General features: G+C 32.3%; 1 protein-coding gene across 1 annotated transcript; it reads right to left on the reverse strand.

The window, feature by feature from the left end:
* Positions 1 to 3,447: 3,447 nt before the first annotated feature.
* Positions 3,448 to 14,531, reverse strand: LOC107453122 (tubulin alpha chain-like). Its single transcript, XM_087165604.1, has 5 exons — positions 14,346 to 14,531; positions 11,194 to 11,728; positions 9,454 to 9,716; positions 6,069 to 6,333; positions 3,448 to 3,835 (listed from the first exon to the last, which is right to left on the reverse strand). Exons 2-5 carry the CDS (start codon positions 11,722 to 11,724, stop codon positions 3,536 to 3,538), a joined length of 1,359 nt encoding a protein of 452 aa, XP_087021730.1. The 5' UTR covers positions 11,725 to 11,728; positions 14,346 to 14,531; the 3' UTR covers positions 3,448 to 3,535.
* Between the last annotated feature and the right edge of the window lie 6,263 nt (positions 14,532 to 20,794).

Genomic DNA, 20,794 nt, shown 5'->3' on the forward strand with positions numbered 1-20,794 from the left:
TTCGAGAAATATTACACTACAGTTCTGATAGTGTAGGAAAATTGATAAAAAATTATGAAGAGTCTGAATTTAAATATTGTTTAGGTATTGCAAGCAATTATTGTAAACATACTTCAGTAAAGAAGAGGAATATGCCCATTTAAAAAAAATTACAATTATACAGTCAAAAATTTAAAATTTTAAATGTCAAAAAACAGTTAAAAATTAGATTTATCATATAAAACTATATTTATTACTTTTTTTTTAAAAATTATATTTACCATATCATTTTTAACAAATTAAATATTTTTCATTATCATAATTCATCTTATATATAGCAAATAACATCCACAATATTTGTTATATATAGATGATAAAACATAATTTATTTCAAAAACACAAGTGAACAAACTTTAGCAATGAAGTTGCTGGAAACAATGTTCTCATTTCTATTCTGTTCTTGAAACTGTTATTGAAACTTTAAGTTATATTCTTAAACTTAAACAATTCCAGAAACATTCTTACAATTAGTTAGTAACGCCTAACACTTACGCGGAATACTTTTCTTTAAATGATCTACAGATGCGACATGGTTTTCCAAATCTCCTTAATGACTTTGAGTTGTGTTCAGCTACAACTTAATACTTCAGTAAGTACTTGTAAAGATAATTACATCGCCAGTTTTCTCAGTTCTTGCCGCAAACTAGTACAAGATGGTTGTCAATGCTCCTAAGGAGAGGCTAGAAATCTTATACTGTTTTGCGTTGGAAGAATGAGTCTGGATTAAAAATTCACTCATCGTTTCAATAACAACAAATGCAAATTAAAATATTCCTCTTCTAAAAGATTAGATTTAATAAAGAGATTAATTTTTAAATGACATTAGACTTTTTGCCCATAACTATGGAATTTACTTAAACAAAAAAAAATCGTATCGTTTTTTTTCTTTAAATTTGATCCTAAACCAATGATTGTGAAACAAAGGGAATAAAACTTTTTGTCAAGTATTATATGAAATAATGGTAAAATTTACAATAAACTGTTCGAAGAGTTTCGGAAAAAGTATAATTTATCGAAATTCTTCATACAATATTTCAATAACAAACTTTTGAAACAAACTTTTTTTTTCGTGTTTTTTAAAGAAGATGTTTTGGGGTTGTTTCGGTTACAATAGGGTTCGACCTTTGCAGCCTATTGACGGTATGATGCGTTCTGAGCAGTACATTACTATTCTGGGTAAAAAAGTTGTTCCAGAGTTGAAGAAACGATACCCTGATGAAACAGGGATTTTTCAACAGGATTAAGCTCCTTGCCATACGTCCAAAATTGTCAAGAAATTCATGTCTGAGAGTCAAATTGAGACATTGGAATGACCAGGGAACTCTCCGGATATCAACCCAATTGAGAATCTCTGAGCCATATGCAAGAATCGCCTATTAAATATGGACTGTACAACTATGGAGAAGCTAATCACGGCGTTAATTCATGTGCGGTACAAGGGCACAAATATTATAAATGACTGTAAAAAATTAGTGGAATCCATGCCGAATCGTGTCCAAATGTTAATAAAGTGTCGTGGAGATCATATTATGTACTAAAAATTTTTGAGTTTGTATAAATTTAAATAAAATAGCATTTTCTCTTAGTTTTCTGAATTTATTGAGTTTGTCTCAATTAATTTGCACAAGGGTGTATTTATATATATATATATATATATATATATATATATATATATATATATATATATATATATATATATATATATATATATATATATATATATATATATATATATATATATATATATATATATATATATAAAGATATAAATAGCAAAAATTAAATAAAAATATAATAAAAATTTTAATTCAGCAGCAGCAAACAGCAAAAATACAATACATATCTCTGAATCAACAAGTATAAGGATTTCGCTATTGCAATGTGTGGAATAGCGAAAGCTGTAAGCCATGTTGCTATTGGCTAAGCTCTACACAAGCATTAAAAACATAAGAACTCAAAGAAAATGAAAATACGTGACTTGAAGATGGTACATCACGTATATTCATTTATGAAGCACCATCTTCAATCCTTAGTTTGTTTGGAAGGATGGCTGTTAATGTGGTGATATATGTTAAGATATATAAATTTTGTTTGATTATGCACTGATTGCGGAATAAAAAGTTCTGGATTTTGTGTTTTCATTATCTTTGAATTCCTTTGTTTCTATTGCTTGTGTCGAGTGCAGTCAATAGCAATATGGCTTTCTGCTTCTGATGTTCGCCACGTTGCTAGAACAAACCCTATATTTGTTTCATTCAGAGGTATGTACTTTTGTTGTTCGCTGCTGAGGAATTACAATTTTTAATTAATTTCTGCTATTTAATTCTGCTATTAATATTCATAAGTATTGTATTCCTTACTAATTTAATGACCCTATTTATAATAAATATATTCTTTTGCATGATGCGTTTACTAAAGACAGACTCATGATAATCAATATTTACCACAATCAAGCAATATTCTCCTGTACTTGGTTATTTAAAGGATGTGTAAAAAAATTTTTCTTTCCAAAATTCATGTATTAAAGTTGCCCCAGTTACCATAATGCTAAAAGTACAATTACCAACATTCTCGTCAATAATAGAGCAGCAATTTTTTAAGTTTCTCCCAGAATTAGTAAAATATCTCAAATTATTAGAGTACTTGTCTCTTTGCCGTCGTTTAAAATTACAAGGCTATGGAGTTTAACGTTGGTAGTCTTAAGCCAAAAATTAAACTGGATGTTCAATGATGGTTTTAAAATACTCTTTATATAGTTTTTTTTACTCTTTAGTCTTATGTCCAGAATGGAACAAATTGAAATTTTGAGTGCAACATTTAAAACACATTTAGCGTCGTTAAATTCTGCTTGCAATGGTCAGTACACTTTTTTGTATTATCAGCCTTTAACCACACAGTGTAAGTGCTTCATGCATAAAATTTTAATTGGTGTTCCTTTGGCGCTAATTTCGAAATGGTATTTGCATGTGCTATCTAAACTACTGAAACCAACATTAAGCAGGAAAGTCAACAGATTCAAGTGCTCTAGCAAATTGGAAATTAATCAGAATTTCGATTGAAAAATTGTTACAAACACGAGAGCAAGTTAATAAAAACTTGGAAAATTGATATTTATCAATAAAATATCAAAAAATATCAAAATATCAAAAATGCAAGTGGTTTAATTTTTTCAATGTTTGAATAAATGCTATAATTCCATCGCTTAGAGTATTAAATGATTTTACGATTAACTAATTTCTTCTTCGGCTCAAAAAATTTAAATGTGGGATTACATAACTAGTTTTTCAAACATAATACTGAGCAGTTCCCAAATCCAAATCTTTACAGTAAGTTGTGTTTTTGAAGTTTTCTGGCTGACAGAAAAGTAACGTTTTTGACAAAGGAAAAATAAAGAGCAAGACTACACTCCCACAATTTGTAAGTTTTTTTTATTGAAGAACAGAACTCAAAACTTCAATGAAGCATGAATAAAACTTGAAACAAATAACACAGATTATCAAAACTCATCTTCAGTGTCTGATACTGTTTCGTTAGGGCTATCGAGACCAACTTCTTCGTAGTCTTTCTCCAAAGCTGCGAGATCTTCTCTGGCCTCTGAAAATTCTCCTTCCTCCATACCTTCGCCAACATACCAGTGAACAAAAGCTCTCTTGGCGTACATGAGATCGAACTTGTGATTAAGACGAGCCCATGCTTCAGCGATGGCTGTAGTGTTAGAGATCATGCATACCGCTCTCTGCACTTTGGCGAGATCACCGTCTGGAACGGTTGTTGGAGCTTGATAGTTTATGCCGACCTGGAATTTTAAAAAAAAGTGAGTCATCCAGGTCAGTTTAGTTAACCTCAAAGTTTATGTAGGATGTCGAAACTTCAACTTAAATCAACTGCTTTTTAATGCTTAGAACTTTTTAGTTCTTTAACAGGAGTCTGCTAGTGGTGGCTCTTGAACCGAATATGGCGCATTAGAACCATATTAGTGGTTGAGTAGTTTAACTGTTCGATATTATTCTAGCGTATTTCACATTTTGATCATTAAACCATATATTCTATGCCACGTTACTTCAAAATGCACGGCAGATCGCATATATGTATACTGTGCTCTACCCGTGTTACTTCCCATTTAACTGACGTGGAACTGATATTTGAAATTTTAAACTATAATCCAGATATTTTCGGTAAAAAATGAAAACATTCAGCATCTCAGATGACAACTGCTCTGGATTCGACAAAGTATTGTAAAAACACGTAGAAGTGGGGAAAAAACATTTGCAGATTTTTGGTTAATTTTGCAGACTTAAGGAAACAAAACGTCTTAACTGCAAAAAGTCTTAGAATTCAGAATTAGTCGTGTAAAAACACTATCAATCGAATTTCTTAAACCAAGAATCATTCATTATAAGCCTACCTCTTGAAAATAATTATTCGTTGAAAGTTGGCATCTTTGAGTATTGGATCTACTTACTACTGTGAACAATTATTTTCTCCCAAGACTATAATTTAAAAATTAATATACCTTACAACTAAAACCTGATAAGTTGTAGGAAGTAAAAACTTCTGAAAATTCAAAGTTATAATTACTTTAATCGTTTATTCAACCCCGAAAATCTCACCATTACGCATTTGAGTTTCTATCTTTTTTACACCTAAGTTATAAGCAAAGCTACATAACTTCTGCAATAAGGGTTGCACTATAAAGGTTTATTTCACCTGGTTATACAAATTTCTGCTCACTTTGATTTATCGTATTATAAGCTGTTATTGAGCAAAATAAAGTATTTCTGACTTAAATTCACGTTTCAAAGCACATTAGTTGAATTTTTTCTAACATACTAACTTACGACTTTTAGTTCTTTAAACTTACATTAATAAGAAAACGGCGCTTGGTCGCAGAAAGATTACCAAAGAATAATTGACGTATGAACTAGTGAGTACTTACGAAAAGTCAAAAAGAGGCAAGAGACTGGTGTATTAACTTTGAAAGAAATTCTTGCATTAAGATAAACGACAACATTTTATTTCTACTGGTTCGGTCAAGCCTTAAAATTTTAATAGTGGAAGTGACAATTTCAAATATTTTTATTTACTGGAGAGAATAAGAAGTCTTATTTAAACAGTAATTACGATTTTTTTTTTCAATTTTGATAGTTTTAAATCTACTAAAGAGAAATTTACGAACATGAAAATGAGGCAAGCTTTTATTTAATAACTATAGGTTTTCCTACTATTCAAATAAAACTACCGAATTTCAATGCCATCACCGTGACTGCAGAAGAAAAAGTTTGTGCACGTTAATTAGTATGTGTCGTGGGGTAGTGAATTCCGAAAGAATTTATAATAGCTATATCAGTAACTCCTAAATTATACAGTTATCAAATAGTTTAATAGTAATACAACTTAATAGCTTCAAATTGTACTCTATTTTTCAGTTGTGTTCTCTATGGCCAATAATAAAACTTCAACCACACACGCCTCACAACCCGTTTATAGGATGATCCCATTCACACACTATTCACTCGCAGATCGTAATTTTGAAATGAACCGGAGGATGAATAATCTAATTTAGTAACTCCAGGGGAATTATTTGTTATGGAACATTGTGACTCAGATTTAACGTGCACCAGTCACCATTACTACACAAGGAGTCTACGTCCGGCAGAGATAAAACCCACGACTTCTTGGACAAGAGCCTAACACCCTACCAACCAGGATATCCCACCCAGTAAAAGAAAAAAAAATAAGTTTTAAAAATTAAGTGCGCAAGCGTTGAGGCACTTTTATTTATCTGAAAATATTAGAGCGTACAGCTCACGTCAGTTTTGATTAGTTTAAAAATTATAGTATTAAATTCAAATATGAAAGAAAATTTCATTAGTTGATATTTAGCGCTTACAAAAAATATCAGGCATTCAGAATTAGCTGCTGTTTACATTATTCCAAAATTTTGAGAAGGTCCCTGCAATCAAACTTTAAAGTTTAAGCGAAATAAACGGAAAGATGTAAGAAAGAAAACGTCTAATTAGACTGAATACCTTAAAACCGGTGGGGCACCAATCTACAAACTGGATAGAACGCTTTGTTTTGATGGCTGAAATAGCAGCATTGACATCTTTTGGTACGACGTCTCCCCGATACAGAAGACAGCAAGCCATGTACTTTCCATGCCGTGGATCACACTTCACCATTTGATTTTCTGGCTCAAAGCAGGAATTTGTAATATCCCCTACTGTAAACTGTTCGTGGTACGCTTTTTCCGCAGAAATAATGGGAGCATAGGTTACCAATGGAAAATGGATCCTGGAATCAGAAAATAAGATTTAACAACCAACCACAGCTGTATCAAGATATTTTGCTCTTTATAATAGAGATTTAAGTTTTGATTAAAGTTTGTGTTTGAAGACTGAAATATGTAACTGATATTTAGCGAATTGCATACTTAATTTTTCGCAAATCCATTGAGTTTGTATCAGTTACTAAAGACAGTTAAGTTTTGACGCCTGCGCTCTCTACTCTACGAAAATGACGCAATACTAACTTATGGTGTGTTTTTACTTTGAATTCTTAAAATGTGAGAATTTAGACTTATTCAGTCTTTTAAAAATTTTCCTCAAGTGGAAAACTCTGGTAAATTTTAAGACTTTAATGAAATTTTATTTGTCCATTTTTAAGTCCAGATAGTTTTTTCTTCATTAAGATTGTAGTTTGCATAATTTTGCTTAGAGATTTAGTCACTGTTTCTACCTTGTGGCAAGAAGAGTTCTTTTTATAGGCAAAGTCTAAGGCCGGCTGCTGCTAAGGAAACAAGAGAGTTCATTTCAAAGAGGATAACTTTTCTCTCCCCTCATTGCTTTTCTCTCGCTGAACCATGACAACACATTTCTTAAGGATTGGCCAAACTTTAAATATTTAAGCCTCCTAACCATAGTCCCAGCCACTGTTCCAGGAGACCGGAGTAGGGAGTTCTTTATATAGATTATATGTAATTTGCTACTGAGTGGAATTACTGGAAATATTTAATTAACTCATTTTAAAATTAAAAACTGAACACTCTTGTAAAATTCATACCTTTGAAAAAAATCATGATAATGTCCCAATCTTTCAAATTCAAAACTTTACTAATCAAATAAAGGAGTGTGAATGAATTGAATGGTTAGGTCATGCAGAAGACTTGTTTAGCTATAATGTTTCAAACGTCAAGGATATATAGTTCTCTTTAAACCCAGTGTGCCATATATTGAACAGAATTTATAACAATTTAGTGACTTAAAAAAAAAACAAATTCTATTCAAATAAGCTTTCGGAAAGTTTGAATAAAAGATTTTTTAATCGTTAAGCAGAATCCTGATCAAAATGTTACGCATTAATTTTACAATTCGTGAGAAATGCTAAAAATTAAAGTTTACGGTCTCTTGTAATAATTAAATACTGAACTTAATTGAATTTTAAAAATATTCTCGTTTACGAGTTTCTAAGCAACATACTTCCAAACAAATATTGCATTTTCTGTTAGCAGTTAAATCTGGTTTCAGGTGATAATACGAATTCCAAGACAACTGATCAAATGGTTCTGTTAACAGTCTGGATATACTGATTAAGAAAAATCTGGAACTTAAGAGAAGTCTTGATTGATTTCCTATTAACGAAGTATGAACTTTAATTTACTAGAGCTAAACATAATGCTGATCTTTTTTTTTTTTAGATATCTTGTAATGTTGATCCGTTTTCACTACACATTTTATAATCTAGTCTGTTACCAGTACACTTGTTTATAGTATGTGTCTGCATTCACACCAATTGAATAAAATTGTCACTCAAAATATTAGAACAGAATCACTTTAGTTTAGGAAACCTCAACTTTGATGGCAAACCCACGAAATTGTTAAGTTACTTTTGAGGTAAAAGTATCTAAAGGTTTACTATTTTATGCAATATAAACAAAATTAAAAAGCATGTTATTTTAGGCTACAGAAGTGTAGAAATATCATTGACTTTGGTCTAGAATAGTTGACAAGAAACAAAATTCCCTGTAGTATCGTGCTCTCGCCAACGAAGGAACAGTTTATGTGCCTTACCCCTCTAGGCAGAACTCCATCTTGCCACAAAGAATTATCTATGCCTCAGAACTGGGAAACTGCTTAAACATTTCAAAAGTGTTTTCTTTTTTAAATAGACAATCTGGAGATTTTTTTTCTAGATAAAAATCTTTATTAAATATTTAAATTCTTCAATTTGTAATGAGCCCAAACAATATAACGCTGGAGTATCTATTTAAGTATTTAAAAACTTATTCAAACTCTTTTTACAAATCTGGCTTCTCTTCATATTGATGTTTTGAGCCATTTTCCGAATTAGCATGGAAAAAGCTGGCTAAAGATTACGAGTCATGAATAACTTGTGAACTGGCGTTTTAAAATAACATCAGGTGAAAAAGGTTATTTCATGGGACGATGACAGCCTTTGGGTACTCTTACTTTTTTAATCAGATTACTAAACAAATCAGATAACTATTACATTAATTATAGCCTTTGTCTTATCAAAACTAATTTTTCGATAATCTTATTTTAAATCCAATCTCAATCTTTCAGTTTTAACTTCTTGCTATTTTGTATGAATTCTTTCAACACATAGATCTAGGGAATAAACTACAGACTAGTTGTTTAAACTATTTTATATTATGAAAGGACAAGTAATTGCGATTTCGTTTGTTTTTGCTAAAAAGGTTTCGACGTTTGCTGTAAAAAGTCTAATATGGCTAGTGCGTAGTATATTCCCTAAGTTGTTGAAACTTAGCCCTTTTTTTTCAAGCCTGTTTGAAACCAAGCGAATTTTTAAGCAAGAGTGCGTTTTTAGTGGCGCCATCTATGCCCAAGAATAAGACGTCAACCAAAATTACGTCACAGCCCGTTTACAAAGTCCCCCCCCACAATCATCCATGGATCATAATTTTGTCTTGAACTAGCGAACAAACTCCAATTCAGTACTAAGGAGGTATTGATTTCTCGTGGGAGCATTGAGATTGACAGATTTAACAGCCACTATAGTCATTTAATGCACGGAAATTCTTCGGCCGGGGGATTCGAACTCTAACACGAGTCAAACACTACCAACCAGGCTAGTCAAGCTTATTCCCCAAGCTTAGTTTTGATTATAGAAAAATTTAAATCAATAACGAAGTAAATTTCAAGGTATGATATTTCGAAAAAAAGCTCAATTGAATCAAAAGCTTTTTTTTACCAGTTTCCCTCATATTTTGTAAAAAGAAATTTTATGTTTTGTATTCATACTGTGTTTCAGTGTATAACACATGCATTCCAAATTCGAAACTTAAAAATTTTGCCTCCAACCGTATTCGGGTATCTTAAATGGCAGATTCGTTTAAGTGATTTGATGCAACGTTAATATAAAAATAAAATCTACCTGGGATAAGGTACGAGATTTGTTTGAAACTCTGTCAGGTCAACATTCAGGGCTCCGTCGAACCTAAGCGAAGCTGTTATGGATGACACTACCTGCCCAATGAGCCTGTTGAGATTCGTGTAAGATGGCCTATCCACTCCCAGGTTCTTGTGGCAGATGTTGTAGATGGCCTCGTTATCCACCATGAAGGCACAGTCTGAATGTTCCAGAGTGGTGTGTGTCGTCAGTACAGAATTGTAAGGCTCTACGACAGCAGTTGATACCTAACAAAATAAAAATCGAAGGCCTTGTGATACAGTTTTAAAGCCAAACCTTCCAACTACGGAACTTCCGTAGTTTCAGAAAATGACCTATTAGTAACATATTAATACTACGAATACATTTATTGTTGTTAATTTACGTCGCACTAGAGCTGCACAATGGGCTATTGGCGACGGTCTGGGAACCATCCCTGAGGATGATCCGACATGCCATCACAATTTTGATCTTCTGCAGAGAGGATGGCACCCCCGCTTTGGTAGCCCGACGACCTGCACGTGAAGTCGAGCACTTTACGGTAGAAGCCTTTAACGAGGACCAATACCGCACACCCTCGGTCCCTACATAGACTGATACAAGTGGTCACCCACCCGCACACTGACCGCAGCCAGTGATTCTTGACTTCGGTGATCTGCTGGGAACCGTGTCTTAACGATCAGTTCACTGCGGGACACGAATGCATTTAAAAAAAATTTAAAAATATTGAAGACTAGTCGTGTACGTTCCTAAAAGTTTCAGAAAATTAGTTTTAAAAACTTCTGGTTTAATTTCTTTTCCTGAAGAGAATATATTACAAGAATATTAAATGTTAGGAGGAAAGGTATGGGTAAGTCACAAAAGTTTAGAAATGAAAAGGAGAAAGCAAACTAAACAGCTATTTTCTAAAGTGGAATAAGCTCACTTTTTAAAGTTAATAACAATTTTAACAAGGTATAAACTCATTTTTAATCTCATAAATCATACATTCAATTCAGCCCAATATAGTATCTAAATAAATTAGATAAAATTTTTATCGCAGAATAAGTTTGCTTGTAATAAAATTTAAAATATTTCATTTGCTTTCTAATATTACTGGTGCATTGCAAATAATCACTAGTTAGAAGACACTGAGAATAAGAGCCAATGCAATTGCAGAGTTTGCCATCTTTAGCGTCAATTCATATTACGAAGTAATTTTCTAGATTTTGCCTAGTCCTGCGGTTTGGTTTGTGTTTTCTGCATTAATCACAGCTTTCGTATTTAATATATAATTGTCATCGAAGCGAATACACAAATAAAATTACCACTGTTTAAGACCTCAAAACCAACAAGAAAAATACGACAATGAGTTTACCTTGCGTCACACCTATTTGTCATGAATACGTAGTTATATGGCGTTTCAAGTCTGCATTTATTTGCGTCAAAAATTTACATTAAAGTTAATGTGTATAAAGGATACACTTAGCATTCCTCGTTTATTTCGTATAAAATGTTATTCTGAAAGAGGAATAAGCTCATTTGGAGTTTAGTATTTTCCCCGATTTTAATAATCATTACTAAATTTTGAAGTTTAATCATATTATAGAGCTCATTAACCTTTGCCATCATTTTTAAATTAAATCGAATACTAACCCTTAAATATTTAGAAGAAGTAGACTTATTCCTATTTTCTAAGAAATCGCAAAAGTCTAGTGAATAGTTTAAGAATGAAATTTTACATACCTGTGGGGCTGGGTAAACTGCGAATTCCAACTTTGCTTTTTTTCCGTAGTCAACGGACAAACGCTCCATCAGCAAAGATGTAAATCCTGAACCAGTACCACCTCCAAAACTGTGGAAAATAAGAAATCCCTGAAGGCCAGTACATTGGTCAGCAAGCTTTCGAACGCGATCCAAAACAGAATCAACGTGTTCCTTTCCAATGGTATAGTGACCTCTGGCGTAATTGTTTGCTGCATCTTCTTTTCCAGTAATCAGTTGTTCTGGGTGGAACAGTTGTTTGTATTTCCCGTTCCTTATTTCGTCGACAACTGACGGTTCCAAGTCAACCATAATGGCTCTGGGGACGTACTTTCCATTCCTGGTGTCGCTGAAAAAAGTGTGGAAGCTGTCATCGCCACTGCTTGTGGAGGCTTGATTACTCAGCATTTGACCGTCAGGTTGGATACCGTGTTCCAGGCAGTACAATTCCCAGCAGGAGTTCCCGATTTGAACTCCTGCTTGACCAACATGTATACTTATACACTCCCTCATTTTCCTAAAAAAAATATATATCCTGCAGTTATAAGGCTGAGTTGGAGAAACTTGCTGCTGGCTAGTGACCAGTTTTAGTACTTTTAACAGTGGCAACTTTATGCAAGGCATTTCGTTAGAAACATTTTAAATTTCAAAAGTTAGAATTTCAATAAGAAAAAAATAAAGAAATTGACGTGAAATAAGCAATTTTCAGATCATAAAACACAGAATAAATTCATATTTATTAAAGCAAAATGTACCTTTGACGAAAATGGGTGATTGAGTGGCTACCAAGAAAATTCTTTTTAATTGCTATTATAAGTCTCCCTGCGACAGGCGGGAACTGTTAATTTCCCCTATACCTACCAATACTTAAAATTTTGTATCACATTTTGTATCACCCAAATCTAGATTCTTTAGGTCAGCGTGATGTTCCCGAAATATTTGTGAAATTGCACCGGGAAGGGTAAGAGATTTTTAAATCAGCGAATCTTATTTTTTTGCATGAAATTAGCGCTAAACTTCAATTTCTAAACCCCCAATCAAACGAACAAATGATTTAAAATTTGCTGAAGAAATATGCTGCCTTTGGCTGCAATAAAAAAAATATTAATAGCAGTTTATTTGCTAAAGATCCATTTACAAGACATTCCGTCGCGATAACAATCTTTCTAATTTACTGAATGTCAAAGTTTCCAGAATAAAAATTCGAGAAGCAATAGACATCACATCTTGAGTATATGAGAGCATTCTAAGCTTTAAAGTAGTCATTAAAAAATGGTCGAAACAGTGATCCCGATTGGTAAATGTGAAGTACGTCTAAATATCTAAGTATATGGAATAATTAGGCTTTTTTTTGGCTAGATTTAAATATTTGTTTAAAGAAAGCGATCTAAGACGAATAAAAATGTGTTTTTATAAAGCATTTTACATTTTCATTCAGGTGTCTTTCATAAGTATCTAACTTGAAGGGAGGGAAGTTAAAAATTATTTAAAATTAGGATTAAATATTTTAGTATTTATTCTAACCCGTCTAAAGTTTATTCTTTGTGTTACGTTATAAGATGAAATTTGATTTTAAATGAAATACCTCTAATCTAGCATAAAAACTTTTAGGAAGTATTAATATTTTCAGAGAATTCTGAGAAAACTTTATAGTGTAAATGGAAATTGTTAAATATTTCAACTACAAAATACACAGAATACGCTGAATTAGGTCCCTGATCACCCGAGACGCAATGCGGTTGTTGTCCTTAGGTTGGAAACCGGGCACGACTGCCTTGCTGCTCACCTCCATAGACTTAGGATCTTTCCCGATCCAAACTGTGTCTTGTGCGGGGAGGACTGCCCCAATGAATTCTGAGCACCCGGGGGTCTGTCCCGCAGCTATTGGCAACATCTATGACAGATACTGGAATTCTAGGGAATAGTTGCAGGCACTACTAACCGACTGTTTTTCTGCATATTGCAATCGTTGATATTCTATTTAATGTTTCTTTTTCCTAGTTGTTTTTGTATTTCTAATGTTTTAATGTTTTTAAAATTGCTAAATTAGTAATTATTAATTATGGGTCTCTGCGGAGTGTTTTTGCACTCCAGCGAATGATGCTGCTGGAGAGCTGCTGCTAGAAATTAAAAAAAAAGTGAAAGCGCCTGAGCTTGGCGTATGCCTTTTACTTAACGAGTATTCAGATTTAAATAAACCTTAATTTTTATATGAAAACTCAATTTGGTGCTAACTTTAAATAAATTGTTCCTTCAAATAATTCTTTTGGGTCGTTCAAATCCGAATTCGGAAAGATTATACTACAATATATCTATAAGATATAAAATGCAATATATCTATAAGATATAAAAAACAAATTTAAAGAAAGCAATTCATAGGATATTAACTAATCAAACATCAATGTTTTCAAAGTAAGTTCATTCATAAAAAATGTGCTAACATATTTGAATTAATTTCAAAAAATTAGAATATTCAGAGTGTTCCAAAATAAAAATTAAAAAGATTAAAAATCTTCCAAAGGAAAAGAAAATTTTGCGACCAACGACAAAAATTTAATCTGATAAAGTTGAGTTTGAAAAATTTACTCATAGTATATACGAAATTCAGACAATTGAATTTTGCATTTTTCTAATTATTATCAATTTGTAAAAATTTATTTATATCAAATATCGTAGTCCCAAGCTGGACTTGTTTTTCTTCTCCTGGATTATAGATTCGCTAAATCATAAATAATATTTAAATAATGGAATTTGAACAAACATAAGTTAAGAATTAAAGTTGTTGCCCTGTCATACAATAGGCTTACAAACAAAATCTGTCTATATACTAATTCATTCAGAGGACAAGTAGTAAAACTATTTTTTTGTTCAACTAACCAAATTAGAAAAAAAAGACTGAAAATTTGGGAGTTGAAAAATAAACTGAAATATTTATTCAAGATATTAACTTACATTTGTAAATACGTAAATATAATTAATAAAAAAAATTCAATATATTAAAGATTTATGCGTCTTCAGAAAGCATTTCAAGACAGTAATGGTGAATTTGTGATCTTGAACAGATTACATTAAATACCGGGGAAACTTTTATCAAGCACAAAAAAAGGCATTATGATATCAAATTTTCTACATACCTTATTAACCGAGAGCCTGAGCAAACACTATCACTCTATTACCAACTAGGAAAAAAACGCGAATCCAGTGTAATTGTTGGTTGGTTGGTTGGTTGATTGATTGATTGTTGTTGATGATGATGTGGGGGGGATCTCTGCTACTCGCTTTTATCCCCCTTGCTGTAAGGTGTATCTTTTGTGAGTTGAGTTGCTGAATCCAGTGTAATTTAAGGGAAGAATAATTAAATACGCTTGCAGTTATTCAATTTCTTCCGGTGTCAAAAAAATAGGCCTCCGTGGCCGAAGGATAATGTCAAATGCTCTGAAGAAGGTAGCGGGTTCGGGTTCTACTGTCACTCTGGATATATCTATGTGCTATTTTTAATTTGTATTATCAATACTTTTTTTGACAAATTTTAATAAAGTGTTCTTTGTATTAAGCACACGAGCCTACATATGCATGCGTCAGTAAATAAATGAAGATATACATTATGGAGTGGGAAAATATAAAGTGACTTATATATAAAGGCTCTGGATTGTGACATAGGAGATCTCAGGTTTGTTTCCCATGGACACTAAAAAATATCAAAGCTTATAAGCGAGTAGCAGACAAATGCTTAATTGAAGACGGTAGTGGTAGTAGTAGTAGTAATTAATTTACGTCGTGCTGGAGCAGAGAATGGGCAATTGGCGACGGCATGTGAAATATCCTTCAAGATGATCCAAAGACATCCCATCACAGTTTTGATTCCTCGCAGAGGAAATGACTTACTGGAAAAGAAAGTCTGAAGTACACATGGTCTGAAGTACACTGTAAACCTGAATCTGTATTTCATTCTCACTTTGTGATGTCTTCACATAATTTGTTCAATCTACTCTTCGATTTGACAAAAACTGATTAGCCTTTGGAGTACTCAAGTTTAGGCTTCAGCTTCCACCCATTGTGAGAAACTGATTGCTCTTCTGCCTATCACTTTGGAGCCTACCAAATAAAAAATCGTCTGGTTGCAGGTGCACTCTCTGCCAAATTCTCTTAAAATGTATATGCAGCAGTTTCGATTCGTTACCTAACTTTAGTTATCTTTCTATCTATCTCTAAATTATTTGCAAAATTTTTCAATTTGATAACGGTTTTTAAGTCATTCTTCCAAGATAAAGTTATGCTTACTTCAATTTTGCGCTTGTAGGATATTTTCGCTTGTAAGAACAAATGTTTTCAGCGATTTAAAGCACGAATCTGCGAAATTTTCACACATTCCAGAACTTCTGCTCACTCCAGAACCTCAGTCTTTCGAGCAAAATTTTTATTCGTCATATGTAAACAAGCCTACAAGTTATGAATTTAGTGAAAAAATAATTCTACAGGTTCAACCTCTCGCAGTCTCTAGATTTCCAATAAACGCTTTGGAACCTGAAGGTCCCACAGTAGACTAATCGTAAAGACACGGTTCCCTGTAGAACAACGAGGTCAAGCATCACTGGCTGCTGTCAGTAAGCGGGAGGGTGACAATTTGCATCAGTATGCGTAGAGACCGAGAGTGAGCAGTATTGGTTTTCGTTAAATTGCTCTTCCGTAAAGTGCTCGACTTGGCGCAAGTCGTCGGGCTTCCAAGGAGGGGACCAATCCCCTTAGCAGAAAATCAAAATTGTGATGGCATGTCTCTGAATGCTTCTCAGGCCGTCGCCAATAGCTTATTAGTAACGCAAAATAGCATATATAACATAAATAAAGTGCTACTAATTTCAAATTGACAGGAGCTTACAAGCATATTGAGCTCATAACCCGGCAGATTCATACTTGTTTTGGGGTCCACGGAAGATTCTTCCTTCAAGCATTTTATATAGTGGAGGTAAAGTTTGTGTTTTATTATGATGGCATACCTTTACGCTTGCAGAAATATAAGTTGAAAAGAGACTTAATTATTACCATCAAGTAGATTTAAAAATCAGATAAATGTTTCAGTATCATAACAAATCACACCACTCCTGGAGAGAGACAAAAGATTCAAAAGATGTCAGTATAAATTTCTCCGAAAAACAACTCGAGCATGATTGGTTTAACAGAGGAAATAAGAAAATAAACCGCGATCTTAACATTAAAAAATATTTAGATCATTACACAAATTCTTCCAAAAAGTCTTAAATTGTGATGCTACAAGAGTTAGAGATATTTTCACATTTGAAAACTTGAAAGAAGGTATTAAACTAGAGCTAATGGCTGCTCATTAGTGTAGTGATGCATTTTATTTAGAATACCAATTATTTAAATTTTATCTTTACTCCGCTTTGCATTCCAGCCTCTAAAAGGTACCACCTTAATCTCAATATTTACAAGATAGAAAAGAAAAGGCCGTAAACGGCCTCAGTCACCTAAATAAATAATTATAATATTGATGTTGGTAACATGTAGAAATGCATTCGTCACTGAAAAAGCTGATTATGTACAGGACGGAATAATTTATTGGCATTGTGTTTATGATGACAATAGTCAGCTCCTATATGTTCAAGCCGCCATGAACTTTTGACAGGTAAACACATTTTGACGTAACGCAAAAAATTTAAACAAATCTGCCAACAGCACTTTAATCATGGATCTCAAGCTTTACAATTTATTAGTTTGGTTGGTAGGGCATTGAGTCGCGAGTTCGATCCCAGTCTGCCCACGTTAAATTTGTCGGGTCTCAAAGTTCTCCATGCTAACATAATAAATGAATACCTCTGGGGAGTACTGAATTGTAGATTGATCACCCGGCTGTGATTGATGGGATGTGACATATATGTGGCAAAAGTCCAATTCTTGACAAAAGAGGGCGCCCTTTGGCATACGACGTCAGCATCATTGTGGCATACTATATTAATGGCATACGACGTCAACAACAGTAAATTAATTTAGAGTAGCTCTTCTCATCCATAGTGACGTTACAACCGGATATCTACGTTTAAAACTGTCGAAGAGCAGACCAAGAAATTCCTCTATTCGAATGCTGCTGACAAACTAGTACTCTCATATTTTCTCCAGTAATTTTTTTTTACACTATGACATTAGACAAGAAATCCCAAAAATTAACATTTTGTCTCGGTGAAGTCAAAATGTGACGTCACCATGGAATGTCATTGACACCTAAATTGTTCATCACATTACAGTCACATCGCCTTTACTAGACTATTGTCAGAATCACATAGACTATACTAGACTAAACAGTCATTTCGACTAATGCATGTTCGTCGTAATCTGCTTATGGTGTTAGTTTTGTGTTAACTTAAAGAGGAATACTATTATTTGTTTGAAAAACTATTTGATACATTGGAATATTTTATTTTATTCATTGAAATGTGATTGGAATATTTTATTTTACTTTGTTCATTGAAATTAAACCTATTCTCCAACTCTTAGAAAGTGCTTTTAAAACGTTTTTAAAATCATTGTTACATACTTTAGAATTATTATTATTATTATAAACTTTACTTTAGAAATACTTGTAACTTGTAAAATATGGTAACTAAGTAGACAATAAATCAATGAATAAAATGTGATTAAAATATTCTAAAATACAAATTAATTGCTTAAAATAGGGTAAAAGAGGGTGACAAGATATTTTGGTTACCTTCAGGGAAGAAAAGTACACTGAGTGAGTAGATTCCTGTAGTTTGTCTAAAAATCTCATTCCAGATATTTATTTTTTTGTTGAGTTCAGAACATAAAGACCATAATTTTTCTATGAGATTTATCTTTTGAATTGGTTCATGCATTAAAAACTAATTAAAATCTACTTATTTCTAAAGGGCAATTCCAGCCAAACTTTTTTACTCTTAAGTAATTTAAAACGTTGTTTAGAAGCAAACGAAATGACTTACCTCATTGGAGGAAGCAATAAAGCGTTGAATGTCACGCTAATTTTACATGGCTTGCCCGTCTGGCCAAAATAATTTTCACAGTAAATATTGCATTAATTTCTTCAAGCCATTTTAGTAACGATAATAATATAAAAAAATTAAAAGCATTAAAAATTTACTCGAATTTTGTGTTTCTAATAATCTTGGCTTCGTCGGTCACCGGTGACCCCCGTGCCGCTACGAACAAACTCAGAACAGATCACCGGTGACCCCCATGGCATTCAGTGTGTTAAACGCATTTTATAGTAACACAAATAAATAAATAAAATAAATGAACTACAATGAACTAAGATCAAGAAACAAAATGAAATAAATAATTCAGCAAACCTAGAGTTTAAGTGTTAAATTAAAGTTGAAATACTTTATAACTAACATAAATTTTTTAAACTTATTTAATTAACGAAATTCTTGCATAAATTGTTTTGGTAGAACTTTGTTCTTAGAAACGTATTATATACGTGCAGTGAACGAAAAACATATATCACCCTGAATAACTTTTCGTTCTAATGATCCTAATTTCACGTACTAAGTATCAATCTTAATGGTTTCTGAAGGTGATCGCAAAGATGCGAATTGCTTAGTACTAACTATTAATTAAATTATGAAATCGGATACAAAAACACACTTTTCCTGAACAAACACGTGTTTTTTTTTATATATTTGGATGCTTAATCTTCAAATTACAGAGGGTAGCCGTAATCTGGGACACATGATCCTTATACTTTGGTCAGGAGAGCGATCCACAGTTCCGACCCCTTAATGTTAATTTCACTTTCTGCGTTTTTAGTCATATTTTTAAAACTAATCAAGAATTCGAAAAAATTTCACTCTATCAGCGCGTGTTTTGCAGAACTATTTTACCAACTATTTAATTAAATTTTAACAATTTTAAAAATCTTATTTTTTATGCTACCACGTATATTATTTTTCATTAATGTACAAATCAATTTGTTTAGTACTTTAATTTAGGTTTTCTTTGAAAATAAAGTTCTTTTTTAAATTATCATCAAGTTTTTATTAGTTATCAAGTTTTGGTGCAAAACAGCTGACTATTTATTAAACATACTATTTTTTCGAAAAATGGTAATAAATTATTGATTGTCTTCTAATTTTTTACTATTTTTTTCTGTTTTTTCTTTTTTTTTGTTTTGTTTCTTGTGACTTTGACCCACTGGCGATTTAGCAAATGGGCAAAATTGGGAGAATGTATTTTTCCCCAATACATTATTTCCCTAGCTAATAACATGGAAAAACTGGTTATGCTATGCGGAGCGGTTATGCGGAAAACCGGTTGTCCTAAAGTGCAGGTTAAAATACGACTTTTTACATGCAGAACCCTCAGTGGGTTAACATAGATTATCTAAAATAGTGTTGCTGTTTTTAAGTCACTACACAAGGAGTATAAAGATACCGAACATAAAAAGCTGTCGAATACGTAGCCAAAAATTTTAAGCTTCTTAAAATATCTCAGTATCTAAAATGTCGTCCTAACATCTTAATTGGGAAATTAAAATTTTAATAACTGGCCGTGTGTGATTCACAAAGCTATCCAACTAATTATTTCATTATATCTTTTTCTCTTTCTTTATGCTACCAAGTAGATTCCCCCCCCCCGATAATATACTAAACGATTTTGTTTAATTTTTAATGGTACTTGAAGTTTTTCTTTAAATTAACACTCGCGTTGTAAATAAATGCTAAGTTTCTTTTTCGTGTCTCAACTATAGCCAGTTAGCTGAAAAATTTAAAAAAAACATTTTCTGTATTTTCTATATTTAAGCATTTTCTGTAAACATTATCACTTATTATAAAACCACATTTTACTGTTAATTTCTCAAAAAAATCAATAAAAAAATAATTATCTAAGCATTTTGGTGAAATATACTGTATTTAAATTGGTTATTTTTGCTATTTTATCCATTCATATAGTAATGGCTTAAAAGGCAAAATTACAGTTCTTATTACCACGCATTTAGTAAAAAATACAAAATTAAAAATAAAACTTTAATTGGTTTTTAGGCAGTGCTCTAAGGTATCATGATGAAATCACAAATTTCTACCATATTTACCAAATTGTATCACATGTAATAAAACAATATTTTATTGTTACATTTACCGTAGTCATTACCAAAACACTTCCGTAAAAATGACTGAGCTTTCTGGTGTTCCCATAGAACCAGAAACACGGTAAATTTCACCATATTTTTTTCATTTTGAGCATACCTTCTTACTTAGCTTTGAAATTATAATTTTCCGATAAAACATATTTTATGAATAAATTCCTTAGATCAAAATTGAACAAAAACTTTTACTCTTTATTCAAGTAAAGTAAATTGATTATAAAACACATATTTTAGCCAATAGTTTCCTCATTTTTATTTGCTACGTTCAGAGCCGTATACAGCACACGAAAGCGAATTTTTAGTTTATAAATTTGGACCAAAAAAGAAGCAGCAAAGATAGTAAATTAAATTTGTTCTTCATTTGAAATGCCTTCGTGACAAATGCAATAATATTTGAAGAAACATGCATTGACGCAATTTGAAAAAAAGTGTTTGAAATGTTAGGCGACTAAA

Source organism: Parasteatoda tepidariorum, chromosome 6, assembly GCF_982258835.1.
Source record: "Parasteatoda tepidariorum strain Cologne lab strain chromosome 6, Ptep-v5.0, whole genome shotgun sequence".
Lineage (NCBI taxonomy): Eukaryota > Metazoa > Arthropoda > Arachnida > Araneae > Theridiidae > Parasteatoda > Parasteatoda tepidariorum.